At 36.6% G+C, this 12,344-nt stretch overlaps 1 protein-coding gene across 1 annotated transcript; it reads left to right on the top strand.

Moving 5' to 3' along the window:
* Window positions 1–5,458: 5,458 nt before the first annotated feature.
* Window positions 5,459–6,397, top strand: LOC103565033 (olfactory receptor 5AP2-like). Its single transcript, XM_008540977.1, has one exon. It carries the CDS (start codon window positions 5,459–5,461, stop codon window positions 6,395–6,397), a length of 939 nt encoding a protein of 312 aa, XP_008539199.1.
* The last annotated feature ends 5,947 nt before the right edge of the window (window positions 6,398–12,344 follow it).

The raw sequence follows: 12,344 nt of genomic DNA, 5'->3' as shown, positions 1-12,344 counted from the left end.
CTTAATCTCCTGATGTATTAAATGCACATTCATGGGCCTATATGATGAATCAACATAGTCGGGAAGAGTACCATCTGGAAAAGTATCAAATTACTTGAAATTGGCTAATCTGGGTTTAAGTTCTAATTTCAATATTTAGCTTTTCTTACTCTTAGTTTTCTTGTATATACATTGGTGTCTTTGATTGGTATCCATGCAAACAGATTCTGAGACTGATATTTTCATGAGGGAAGTTTATTGGAGAGTGCTACCAGGAACAATACCTGTAAGGAAGTTAGGGAATCAAAATTGTGTAGCAAAAGTTGAATTGTGATGAAGTTGCAAAAAAGTACTCAACCAACACTACATGGAGCTCTGGAGCTGAGATGATCCTTCAAAGATATCCTAAATTGTGGATAAAGGGCCAGTACATCCTTGATGACCAGTTTTGGATACAGATCACCCACTGGGAAGCAGTGTAATCTTGGGCATGGCAATGCCTTTAAGCAGGGACATTCTAAGATCAGAACTCAGCTGTGAAGTGTCAGTTGCCAATTTACTTGGAAGCTGAGGACATAAATACTTCAACCCTTTAAGGCAGATTTGGGTGGTGTACCAAGAAACCATTATACATAGTAACACTATTTCACTCATATGGATGTCAGGAGTACCAAATAAGATACAAGAAAGAGTCTTGTGAGGTGTTATAATAATATGAGTATCACAGCAATTAACAGAGCAATAGGCTACTGACTTTTTGAGTTAATTGGAATATTTTGAAGGTAGTAATCTTTGTATTTTAACTTTTTAATCTCTACCTCTCCCAAAGTTTTACCTAGTTTTCAATAAAAATTGATAAAATTAAGTTACCTATTTGTTGCTCACGGTAGTGGAGTGGGAGGAATGTCAATGTTGGAGCAATGGGGAAACAACCTTCTTTGATGAGAAGGGATGTTGAAAGAAGCCTAATGATTTGAAATCAGGTAAATGTTTACTCCCTATTTCTTTCCATTCCACTATCCACTGAAGACCATGAGGGAGAGCACCAGTGCCCTGCATGCTCCAAGTGAGAACTCCTCACCCCTGAAAAACTTCTTAGAGACCACAAAGGAAGAGTCAACTCATCCTGTCCACTCTGAACAGTCCTCCCATCTCCTTAAAACTTCCATGTTAAACTGTTAACCAAGGTTTCTCTCAAAGACATTCAAAACTGTATGATGGCTGGCATCCTCCCTCATGTTCCCTTTCATTTTGACTTACCAACTATAATATCCATCCTTTAACTGCTTCTTGTTCACCAATCTAAGAAAAATGACATTTTATCCTTTTTCATCACTACTCTTACATCTACATTTCACTCATTGCCCAACTGAGATTCCATGGTCTATCATGTAATGACTCATTCTTAATCACTCTCAATTTCATGGTTCTACTTTTTCTCCATCCTAGTCATCTGTTTAAATCCCAATTTAGTTAAACTTAATTGTTTCTTCTTTCTGCCCTCCACTTAAGCTGCTTAGTGCAATTAGAGAAAATCCCTCAGAACTTCACTCTGTTGCTGATCTTGCCTCATATTTCATCCTCCAAAATGGAAACAATTAAGTAATATCATCCCCATCTTACCACCTCTAAATCTTTATGCATATGCTTTTTCTCCCACCTGTCATAATGGATAATATATCCCTGCTTTCACCTAAGACCAGTTTTTTCACAACTTTGGAGCTTTCCATGAACTTTACCTAAAAAATTATATCTCTACTTTACCCAAGAATCGATTTCTCAAACTCTGCTGGAATATTCTCATTTTTTTACAAACATCATCAGGTATCACTCTTCTTAATAATTTCCTTGGCCTAAAGTCCCATCTAGTCACAAACTTATTTCTCTGCTCCCTTTACAATTAATCTTTCAAATGAACTACCTCTAGTAATTGTTTCTACTTCTTCCAACCCCATAATATATTTCAGTTGTATTTCTTGTCAAAGACACGTGAGATCTTAACACTACTTCATGCAAAGATTGCTCTTCTATCTTACTTTTATTTCATATCTCAGGAGGATTACCGTGGTTAATTCCTTCAGCTACCCAAAATAAAACACGTTTTTAGGTTTCTGTATCACCTTAATCTTCTCATTTTCCTTCTCCTTCCACTGTCATTTCTTGTCAGATAACTTTAATAGCTCTTCCTCCTTCTCGTGCTGGTTTCCAAATCTTGGAGCCAAAGACTTAAATCTTTACATTGGTTCATTAGTACTATGGTTCTCCATCTGTGCCCACTTCTTAGGTGATCTAAGAGGTCTGCAGTGCTCCAGAAATCCATATCTCCAGCTCTGACCCCTCACTTGAGTTCCAGATTAGTATATTGAATTGATAACCTGACATCTAGGGATATTTGACAAAAGGATTTTGATAAAAGGATTAAGAAATTAGCTTTCCTTACTTAGTTATCATACTCATACATCTATAAAAGAATCATACCTGTTACACTCTTAGGAGTATCTGCATCCTAGCATCATACATAATACCCATATGTCATTGGGCTTAAAATATCCTTTTCTGTGTTAAGTAATAAAATATATTTTCTGTTATACTTCCTTAGTTTGTGCTGGGAACAAGAAAATAGACACCTTTTATATCTTTATTTACTCATAATGTTTTCAAAAAGTATTCATTGATATACAGAAAACTGCACATTTTAATGTCTATAATTTGGGCATATGCATACTTCAGTAAAGCTATTAAAACAATATTAATGAAAAACTAGCACGTAACATATATTGGAGATATAACAGGTAAGAAAACTGAAAATGATCTCGTATAACTTATATTCGAGTGAGGAAGACTTCATTGTTTATACCAAATGTGCATATGTGTAGGCATAATGGTGTGTATGTGTTTGACATGGATATGCGTGGTGCATTGAAGAAAAATAAAGGAGTCAACAAAATAGGGAGTGGTTGCATCAGAGAGGATACTGCCTGCTCCGTAAAACAAATTCACTAAATATTTGTTGAATGAATTAACTAATGAATGCCATGTAAACTGTATTCTAGTCAAAATGAATAGGAATCCTATTTTAAGTGGAATTCTGAAGTTTGGAGGCAGGATTTGACCTATCCTGTAACATTTAATTCAAGGTCATGCTCAATGGAGTCTCAGAATCTTGACATCGTTTTTGCACTTCTCTAAATGTCTAATTTACTCTCCAGGGATTAAGTGGTTCTCTGGAGAGAATGTAGTTCAATTATCAGTGAAAAATAAATGCATATTTTAATTTTGGATTAACACATTTCAAGCTTTAGACTTTTCAGCATTTTTCAGAGACTAAATCTCAAGAGAATGATCTCAGTTTTAAAAAGGCTGACTTTCTGCCTTGGATTCAGAAGGAGCATTTTCTACTCTTTGTTGAATTAATTAATGATGTATTGATTCTTTCATAGCTTATACCACTTATATTTTCATTGAAGCTATAAATTTCACATTGTATGACAGAAAACTTACATTCCTCCAAAAACCAACAAATAAAACAAAACTAATAAACACCATCACTCCCAGTGAATAATTCTCAAGGACAAAAGGTAGGATGATTCAATTTATCTCAAAATCTTCAAGTATACAAAGTTTCGGAGTGGACTCAAAAAATATTCAAGTAATTAAGACTAAATATTTCAATTGGAATATGTATGTCCTAGACACTGAATTTAGTGTTACCAACTAAATGAACATGGATTTTTTTTAATAAGAGAGGGATTTAAGATCTCTAATAACAGATAGGAATTTTATAGAATAGTCAACATATGCATACACATACATATTGAAATGTACATATAGATGTATATCTATGTCTATGTATACTTATATATGTGTGTGTGTGTGCAGAGAAGGGAACTTTAATGTTAGAAAGGGTACAAAAACACAGCATATTTAAGACCCTCTAAAGGGCATTAAATAAAATAATTTTGTTCTCTTCTATGCAAAAACTGAGAAAATGTCTACAATTTTCAGCCTTCCTCTTGTGTGTGTTCTATGCATATATATAGACATACGTATATACATACACATATGTATACACATACACACATATATAAGATCATATATATCATATAGAATATAATTTCATTTATGTCAATTTATATGTTTGTTAAATATATAATGCAAGTGTGTTTGTGTATATTTGCCTAAAGTAGAGCTCTAAAAAATGGCTACACATTTTTAAAAGTGGTTATTTTATAGGGTACTGTTTTAGCTGATTTTAGAGATAGGAAAAACAGTTGAAAGACTTTTTCTGTCATCTAGGTGAATGGTGGTGGGGATGACAGTTTAGGAGGTAGTTGGATTACTGAAACAGACTTTTTGAAGGTAGAAGCCAACATAATTATCTAAGCGATTGGTTATGGAGGGTGTACAGAAGAGAAAATAATGATTTCTCTCTTAATTTTTTGTCTGTTTATTTAATTTCATCTGATCAAATGGAAGTATGGAGGTACCATGACTTAAGACAGGCAATACTTGTTTGGAGCAAATTAAGGGAGAGCATGAGGAATTCAGCTTTGGGTTATGTTGAGTTGCTATTTGACATTCATGAGGAGATGTGAGTAAGCAATTAAATTGTAAGCCTGGAGTCTGGAAAAGAGGTCAGGGCTGGAAGTATAAATTCAGGAGTTGTAGGTGTATACATGGTATTTGAAGCCATGAAACTGAATAAGCCCACCAAGGTAGAGTGTAAATAGAAGAGGAAAAGATCAAGAATTGAGCTCTGAGCTACTCCAAACTTAAGAGTCAAAGAGAGAGAGGATGAATAAGAAAGAAGAATGAGGAGTAACCCATATGGTATGAAGAAAAGTCAGAGCCTGGTGTCTTGAAAGATTAAGAGAAGAAAGTCTTTCAAGGAATAGTAAGCAATAAACTCTGTCAAATGTTATTGATAAATCAAAAAGATGAGCACAGAGAATTGACCTCTAGGTTTGGCAAAATAAAGACCTGAATGACTTTTATGAGAACAGCTTCCATGGAGTGATGAGGTGAAAGCCTGATTAGAGTGGGCTTAAGACAAAACAGGAAAAACAGAATTGGATACAGCAAATACATTTAACTGTATCAAGTGTTGAATTGCAAAAGCAAATGCAAGGGATTGGATGATAAGTGGTGAAGGCAGAAAGATCAAGGGGGGAGAAGAAAAGAGCTGGGAGTTACAGTAGGATATGGATCAGTAAGGGTTGATCATTAAAGACCTTACACACACACACTCATTTTTAAATAAAATAGATTACTGTACTTACTTAAGAGATCTCGTCTTTTTTTTACTATGATAAGAAAATAAAGAAGTTTAATACACGTTATCAAGACATCTTAGAAGTAAACTTACTTAGAGCAAAAGAAGAACTGCTCGATTTTTCTAGCTTCTTTTTTTTTTGTATAATTTATTTTCTTGGTTTCTTTCTTACCCTAACACAAAGGTCATCTATTCTGAGATAATGGTATGAGCAACCTCACAGCAGTGACTGAATTTGTTCTCCTGGGATTCAGAAATTATCCAGAGCTACAGTGCCTTCTCTTTATGGTGTTTCTAGTCATCTATATGATCACTGTTTTTGGAAATCTTGGCATGATCCTATTAATCAAGATCGACTCGCGTCTCCACACTCCAATGTACTTTTTCCTGAGTAACTTGGCCCTTGTTGACTTCTGTTATTCTTCTGTCATTACTCCTAATATGCTGGTGAATTTCTGGGTGGAGAACCCAGTCATTTCATTTAATGAATGTGCCACTCAATTCTTCTTTTTTGGTTCCTTTGCTGGCATTGAGGGCTTCCTGTTGGCAGTGATGGCCTATGACCGTTACATGGCCATTTGCAAGCCTCTCCTTTACACAGTCACTATGTCCCCTGATCTTAATGTCCTCCTGGTGTTGGCCACATATCTTGCAGGCTTTATAAATGCTGCCATTCACATTAGGCTCACCTTCCAACTGTCCTTCTGCCGCTCAAATATCATCAACCACTTTTTCTGCGACACTCCACCCCTCCTGAGACTCTCTTGTTCTGACACACATGTCAATGAGGTTTTCAATTTTGCTTTTGCCAGTTTTAATGAACTGAGCTGCCTCCTGACTATTGTCATTTCTTATCTCTACATCCTCATTTCCATATTAAGGATCCAGTCTGCTGAGGGGAGGCACAAAGCCTTCTCCACATGTGCTTCCCACTTGATGGTGGTCACCATATTCTTTGGCACAATCCTGTTCATGTATCTGCGCCCCAGTTCCAGCTACTCAATGGAGCAAGACAAAGTGGTATCTGTGTTTTATACAGTGGTCATTCCCATGTTAAATCCTTTCATCTATAGTCTGAGAAACAAGGAAGTTAAAGCTTCCTTAGGTAAAATTTTTAAAACAACCTCGTTTTACTTTTGTACTTAGAATCATCAAAGCATGGGATTTGAGAATTCTGATGGAACTTAGAAATGACCAAACCCACTTCCATTGACACTGGCTTCATTTCATTATGTCATATGATTTTTGGATAGTGGAGCTGGACAAACCGTCCTAGGCACCCTGGGGAATAAGATCACTTTGTATACATCCCACTTATTCCACACAACATCTATACTTGAAAATAAACAAATATCCCATTTCATTTCCTCATTCAGAAGTATAAAACCCAGCACAAAATTGCTGAGGCCCAGCCCCATGGTTGTGTGGTTAAATTCCATGCACTCTGCTTCTCTGGCCCAGGTTTGCAGGTTCAGATCCCAGGTGTGGACCTACTCCATTCATCAGCCATGCTGTGGAGGAATCTTGTATACAAAATAGAGGAATATTGGCATGGCTGTTAGCTTAGGGCTAATTTTCTTCAAGAAAAACAGGAGGAGGATTGGTGAGGGATGTTGGCTTAAGGTAAATCTTCCTCACCAAAAAAACAAGGTAGCTGAGGCAGGAAAAGACTGAGTGGCAGGAGGAATGACCCTATTTTCTTCCCTGTTCCATCACTCTACTATTAGAGGTAGCATATGTAACTGTCAGAGGACAGGCAATAAGGAGTAGGCCGAGCCAGAATATGGCCAAAGGACTAAAACAGGGCTTAGAGACTCCCTCTTGTTCCTAGTGAACTAGAGAGAAATACCAGAACTAAATCCTGGTAGAGGTGCTGAGGTCAAGTGTTTCTTACCTGGACAAATCAGGTAGACCCCTGAGAGCATAATGGGAACCAATTACAGGGTATATATGAGGGGGAACCAAAGAGCAAAGACACCAAGGATCAAGGAGTGGAAATTTCTGTGGTTTAGAAAACAGGAATTCTTCATAATTCCTGAAGATCAAGTGTCATGTTGTTTGATCTTTGAATGGGTAAGCAGTTTATACTTAAAGAGCTAGAGCAAGATGGATATCCTTTCCATAACATCTTAGCAAATAACCATACATACCTATTTTACTGCTGGCTGCATGTTGATTGGAACAAGTTTAAAGCTTTCCATCAGTTTGACTGATATTTTCATAAGTGGGATATTTCCCCAGTAGGACTGGATTTTCTTTAAAGACAGTGACCACTGACATCTGAACATAAAGTGTTTTAAACTGGTTAGGAATCAGTAAAATATACTAAATATGATCCTAGTATATCCCTTTCTCATCTTAAGATTGATTGTCATCCTCATAGAAAAGTAGCCAGTTAAAAGAGACTAAGGAATAATTTTGCTTTCAGCTACAGTCTATGATTTTTTATAAGAAATTAAACCCAGAACTTATCATTTAATACTCCCTTTTCTGCTTTTCAGTCATTGTATATTAAAAAGGCATAATTTTCTTGCTTATCCAATGGTCTTTGTCCATCTTACAGTTGTTGTTATAAAGAGTTCTTCATATTTTAGACACAGCACAAGTATTATCCCCTTTATGTTTGTCCCTGGCCCTCCCTTGACCTTCCTAAAGCAAACAGTTACACATCACCATTTGTGTAATTCTAAGGATATTGCAACACTAATCAAACTTTACTCACAGAAAAAATCATAAAAATGCAGTGTAATGCTTTCCAACATAGACTGAGTGCTCCTTGAGAAAATAAACCTCTTTGCATCTATCTTTATATTTCCATGCTTCATAGCAGGCCATCAATAAAGGTTTTAGAATTAAGAAAGAATCATTCCAGTGGAAGACACAGGGAGAAGGAAGACAAAGTGTTGCTTCTGGCATCTGGAACTGAAAGTATTCAATAACCAAAATTTCAAAAAGTCAATATTAGAAAATAAAAATTACCTTATACCTGGCTGGATATTGTTCTATTCTTTTTAAAACAACCTGTACTATCTTCTTTGAAACTAAACATTTTAATAAACAGATGATATTTCAGAGTCCTGTGTCTTTCATTTTGCATAAAATAAATGTGATTTCAACGTATAGTAATAGTACCTTTTCAATGAAGGAACACAATAATGGATTCAAACTAGCACAGCCCTGGAATACTCAGTACCACCATATCTTTCCGTCTTTCTCTCTCTTTATCTCTTTGTCTCTCATTTCCTCTCTCATTAGGGATTCACTTATTCTCTTTCACAGACTTTTCACATGATAGCTTCACATTTGTATAGTTTAGACTGACTGCATCACAGGTAAGTCTCTTTCTCTTTAGAAAGGACAGCTGTTGCCTGAAATTGTTAACATGCAAAGAACATGATCTGCTCACCATGACACAAAATCCAATCATCAAGAGGCAAGATTGTGGCAGAGAAAGAACGTTTATTACATCCTGCTTGCAAGGGGGATAATGTCTGGCTAATGTCCAAAAGAACCATCTTAAGGAGGGCACAGAATCTTGAAGCAGTTATATAGTCCATTGGGTTACAGGGGTGTGGGTTAGGAAGGTTGACCCTCTGGTGTTACAGACTGGGAGTGGCCACACTGGATAGACTTTTTATCCAGGGGTCATCACATTCCTAAGGAAGTCAAAAGAACAAAGTTCTTGTCTTATTGCAACTGGGAGGTACATGCATAAGCAGGGATCATTAAATCTACAGAGCAGTTAGATCTCCTGAGGGTGCCTATCCAGCTGGATCAGTTAGTCAGAGGTCATTCAAAGTTACAATATGGTTTCTTTTCTACAATATGGCTTCCCTTATGTCAACCTTGTGTTGAACGGCTATCAAAATGGCTCATGATTTCATTGTATGTAGGTGTGCGGGGGTATGTATGTATCTGCATGTGTGTATATGTTGGTGGTAAGGGTGGGGTCGTGAATTGTCAGAAGAAATCTTGCTCTACAGTAGCTACTGCATTCCACTGTACATTTGCTCAGTAAAATTAACTTCCTTTCTATCCATTGCTCATTTAATTTGCAAACCCCCGGTGTAAGCAGCCTTGCTGTATGCTGTTTATACCTCAACAAGAATGTTACAACTAATGTTAACTCTATTTGTAGATGGGTTAGATGTTTTTCCATGTGACGCAATTTGTGGAATCCTTTTTTCAAGCATATTTGCAATACTGCCTATCATAGTGCCTAGAATTCAGCTGATAGAAAAATACAAGTATGTTTGGTGATTTCAGCACACTGAGTTGCAATGCTGACCAACATTATGTTAAAAGTGATTGGCTCGAGATCGCTTTTCACATAATGAAATGGTCAGGATCCATCCAACTAGCAGATTAAAATCATTACAATTTGGCTTATTAAGCCTATGTGGGGGAGGAAGACAAATCCTCTACCCTCATGGTCCTTCTGACTAGGCTATGAATTAAATTGACATGAGACAGAATAAGAGGAGAAAATCAAAGAAGCTTTATAACATGTATACATGAGAGAAACTCAGGAAAACTGAGCAATTCAACAAAATGGCTTAGCTGCCAGCTTAAATATTACTTTCAGCTAAAGGCAAAAAAGGATGTTGGGGGTAGTGCTTTGGGATTTCAGAGGGGATGAAAACAATTTACACAGAGATGGAAATGCAAATATTTGTTAAACAAGTTTTGCTGGGCCAAAAATGGGCTTGTTGGTGCATTTTTATCACAGCTATTTTACATTATACGATAGCTATCTTGTGGTATTAACTCCTTCCAGGAACAAGTGTTCTATGTTAAATTCTTTTAGACAGTTTGGGGGAAGGTCAAATGTTCTTCCTGAGTTTTCTGAGCCTTTATTGTCTTCAGCTCAAAATAATCCCCATATCAGTGATGCATCTTGGGAAGGCCTGCCCCCCAACACCTGCTTGCTGACTGCTTATTCTAATCTATTTAAAATCAAAACCCACAAGCCAGAAGCTTCCTAGTCTGTTTGTAATTGTTACACAGAAATGTTTGAACTAACTACCAGCCAGACCCTCCTTATGGGATAGAAAGTTAGGAAAATATCAGGCCGTAAGTCATTACAGAAGACATGACATTTAAACTAAAACTTGGAAAACGCAACTCTTGCTCCTTTGGTTTTTCTATGGTTCCTAGATTTGAGATTTCATGTGCTTTTGCCTTTATGCTTATATCAGACTGCCTGATAACATAAATATCATCTTTGACTATTATACTAATCATTTAGTGTGCCTGATTCTCAAAGAAAATGCAATTTGTGTGATGGATAGATTTTTAAAATTAATTGGCCCCATCAGCCTGGGTAAAAACTCTTTGGGGCTGTATCTCCACAGAGAAAGCCCATAAGTAGTTAGCTTGGCAAGCCCTATTAATTGCTTAAAACTCTCCTTCTGACTACTTCATTTCCATCTCACCCTCCTCCTTCCCCTCCTTTTCCTCCTGCTTCTTCTCTCCTCCTTCTTTTCCTGCCTTACCCCTACCCTGTCCCACACTTCAGTGATGTTGGGAACAAAAACGGGCACGAGATGAAAGATACACCATGGCATAGCGGTTAAGTTTGTGTGCGCCACTTTGGTGGCCTGGGTTTGCAGGTTCCTGGAAGCAGACCTACACACTACTCATGAAGCCATGCTGTGGCACCATCCCACATACAAAATAGAGGAAGATTGCCACAGATGTTAGCTCAATGACTGTCTTCCTCAAGGAAAAAATAAAAGAATAAAAAGATAAACCATGTGGCTTTCTACATTCCATTCTTGAATTAATTTGTAAGAAAACACTCTAGTGAAGAATGTATTTGAGGAAAACTTTAGCTTTCAGTGTGTAAGCTTTTGGTGTGCATTAATCTATAGTACAAAGAGCCCTTATAATATTGTGCCTTGCATTTTTCTTTTTAAATCAGTACCTCAGTATTAAAAAAAGAAGTGCATAATTTGATCTTCTTGACGCTAAGGGAAGCAAAATTTATCTTTAAATCATCTTTATGGAGGTAAATTCACTCTCAATAAAATGTAGAAATTTTAAATGTACAATTTAATGCAGTTTGACAAATGTGCACAGCCACTTGGTCACAATTCCAGTTTTCAAGGTTACTGTGCATCTGGGGAGAGGACGTGGGAATAGCATAAGTAAAAATTGCCATGAAGATCACTCGTCTTAGCATGATTCTGTCTTTTTACTGGAATAAACTCTCGTAGAATTTGCTGTCAACCCTTGGTTAATTTCCAGCACTTTGAAAAACTCCACTCAGATTACTTTTGCCAGTGTTCTCTTTACTGTTATGGAGGAGCAGGTTTTGAGAAGTCACTATCCTACCATTCAGGAAATTGATCCCCCTCTCCATATAATGTTTTTTGAGACTCATTTAAAGTGTATGGGTAGTTTGTTCATTTTTACTTCTGCATAGTAGAACATTATATGTATACATATACATTATGTATATGTATACATTATGTATAAGTATACATTATATGTATACGTATCAATTTGTTTATGCATCCACTAATATGCATTTGAGTTTCTTCGTGGATATGTGTATTCTTTTCTCTTGGATAAATACTTAAGGGTAGAATTTCTGGGTCATAATGTCTTTAAGAAATTGTAACTTTATAAAAATTTCATAAGGAACTACCAGTTTTCCGAAGTAGTTGAGTTAGTTTACATTTCATCAAGTAGTGTATTATGAGAGCTCTAGTTGCGTCACATTGTTTCTGTCAATCCTTTTAATTCTTGATATTGATGTGAATGTGAAGTAGTATCTCATTTTAGCTATAATTTGTGTTTCCTTGACTATTATAGATATTGAAATTCTTTTCATGCAGTTATTGGATATTTATATATCTTTTTTTTTTTTTTGAGGAATATTAGGCCTGAGCTAACATCTGCCACCAATTCTCCTCTTTTGTGCTGAGGAAAACTGGCACAGAGCTAACATCTGTACCTATCTTCCTCTACTTTATATATGGGATGCCTGCCACAGCATGACTTGACAAGCCTTGCATAGGTCCGCACTTGGGATCTGAACGGGCGAACCCCATGCTGCCAAAGCAGAACATCCAAACTTGTCCACTGT

Source organism: Equus przewalskii, chromosome 11 (genome assembly GCF_037783145.1).
Source record: "Equus przewalskii isolate Varuska chromosome 11, EquPr2, whole genome shotgun sequence".
In the NCBI taxonomy this organism is placed as follows: Eukaryota; Metazoa; Chordata; class Mammalia; order Perissodactyla; family Equidae; genus Equus; species Equus przewalskii.
This window is presented reverse-complemented; position numbering and strand designations above follow the sequence as displayed.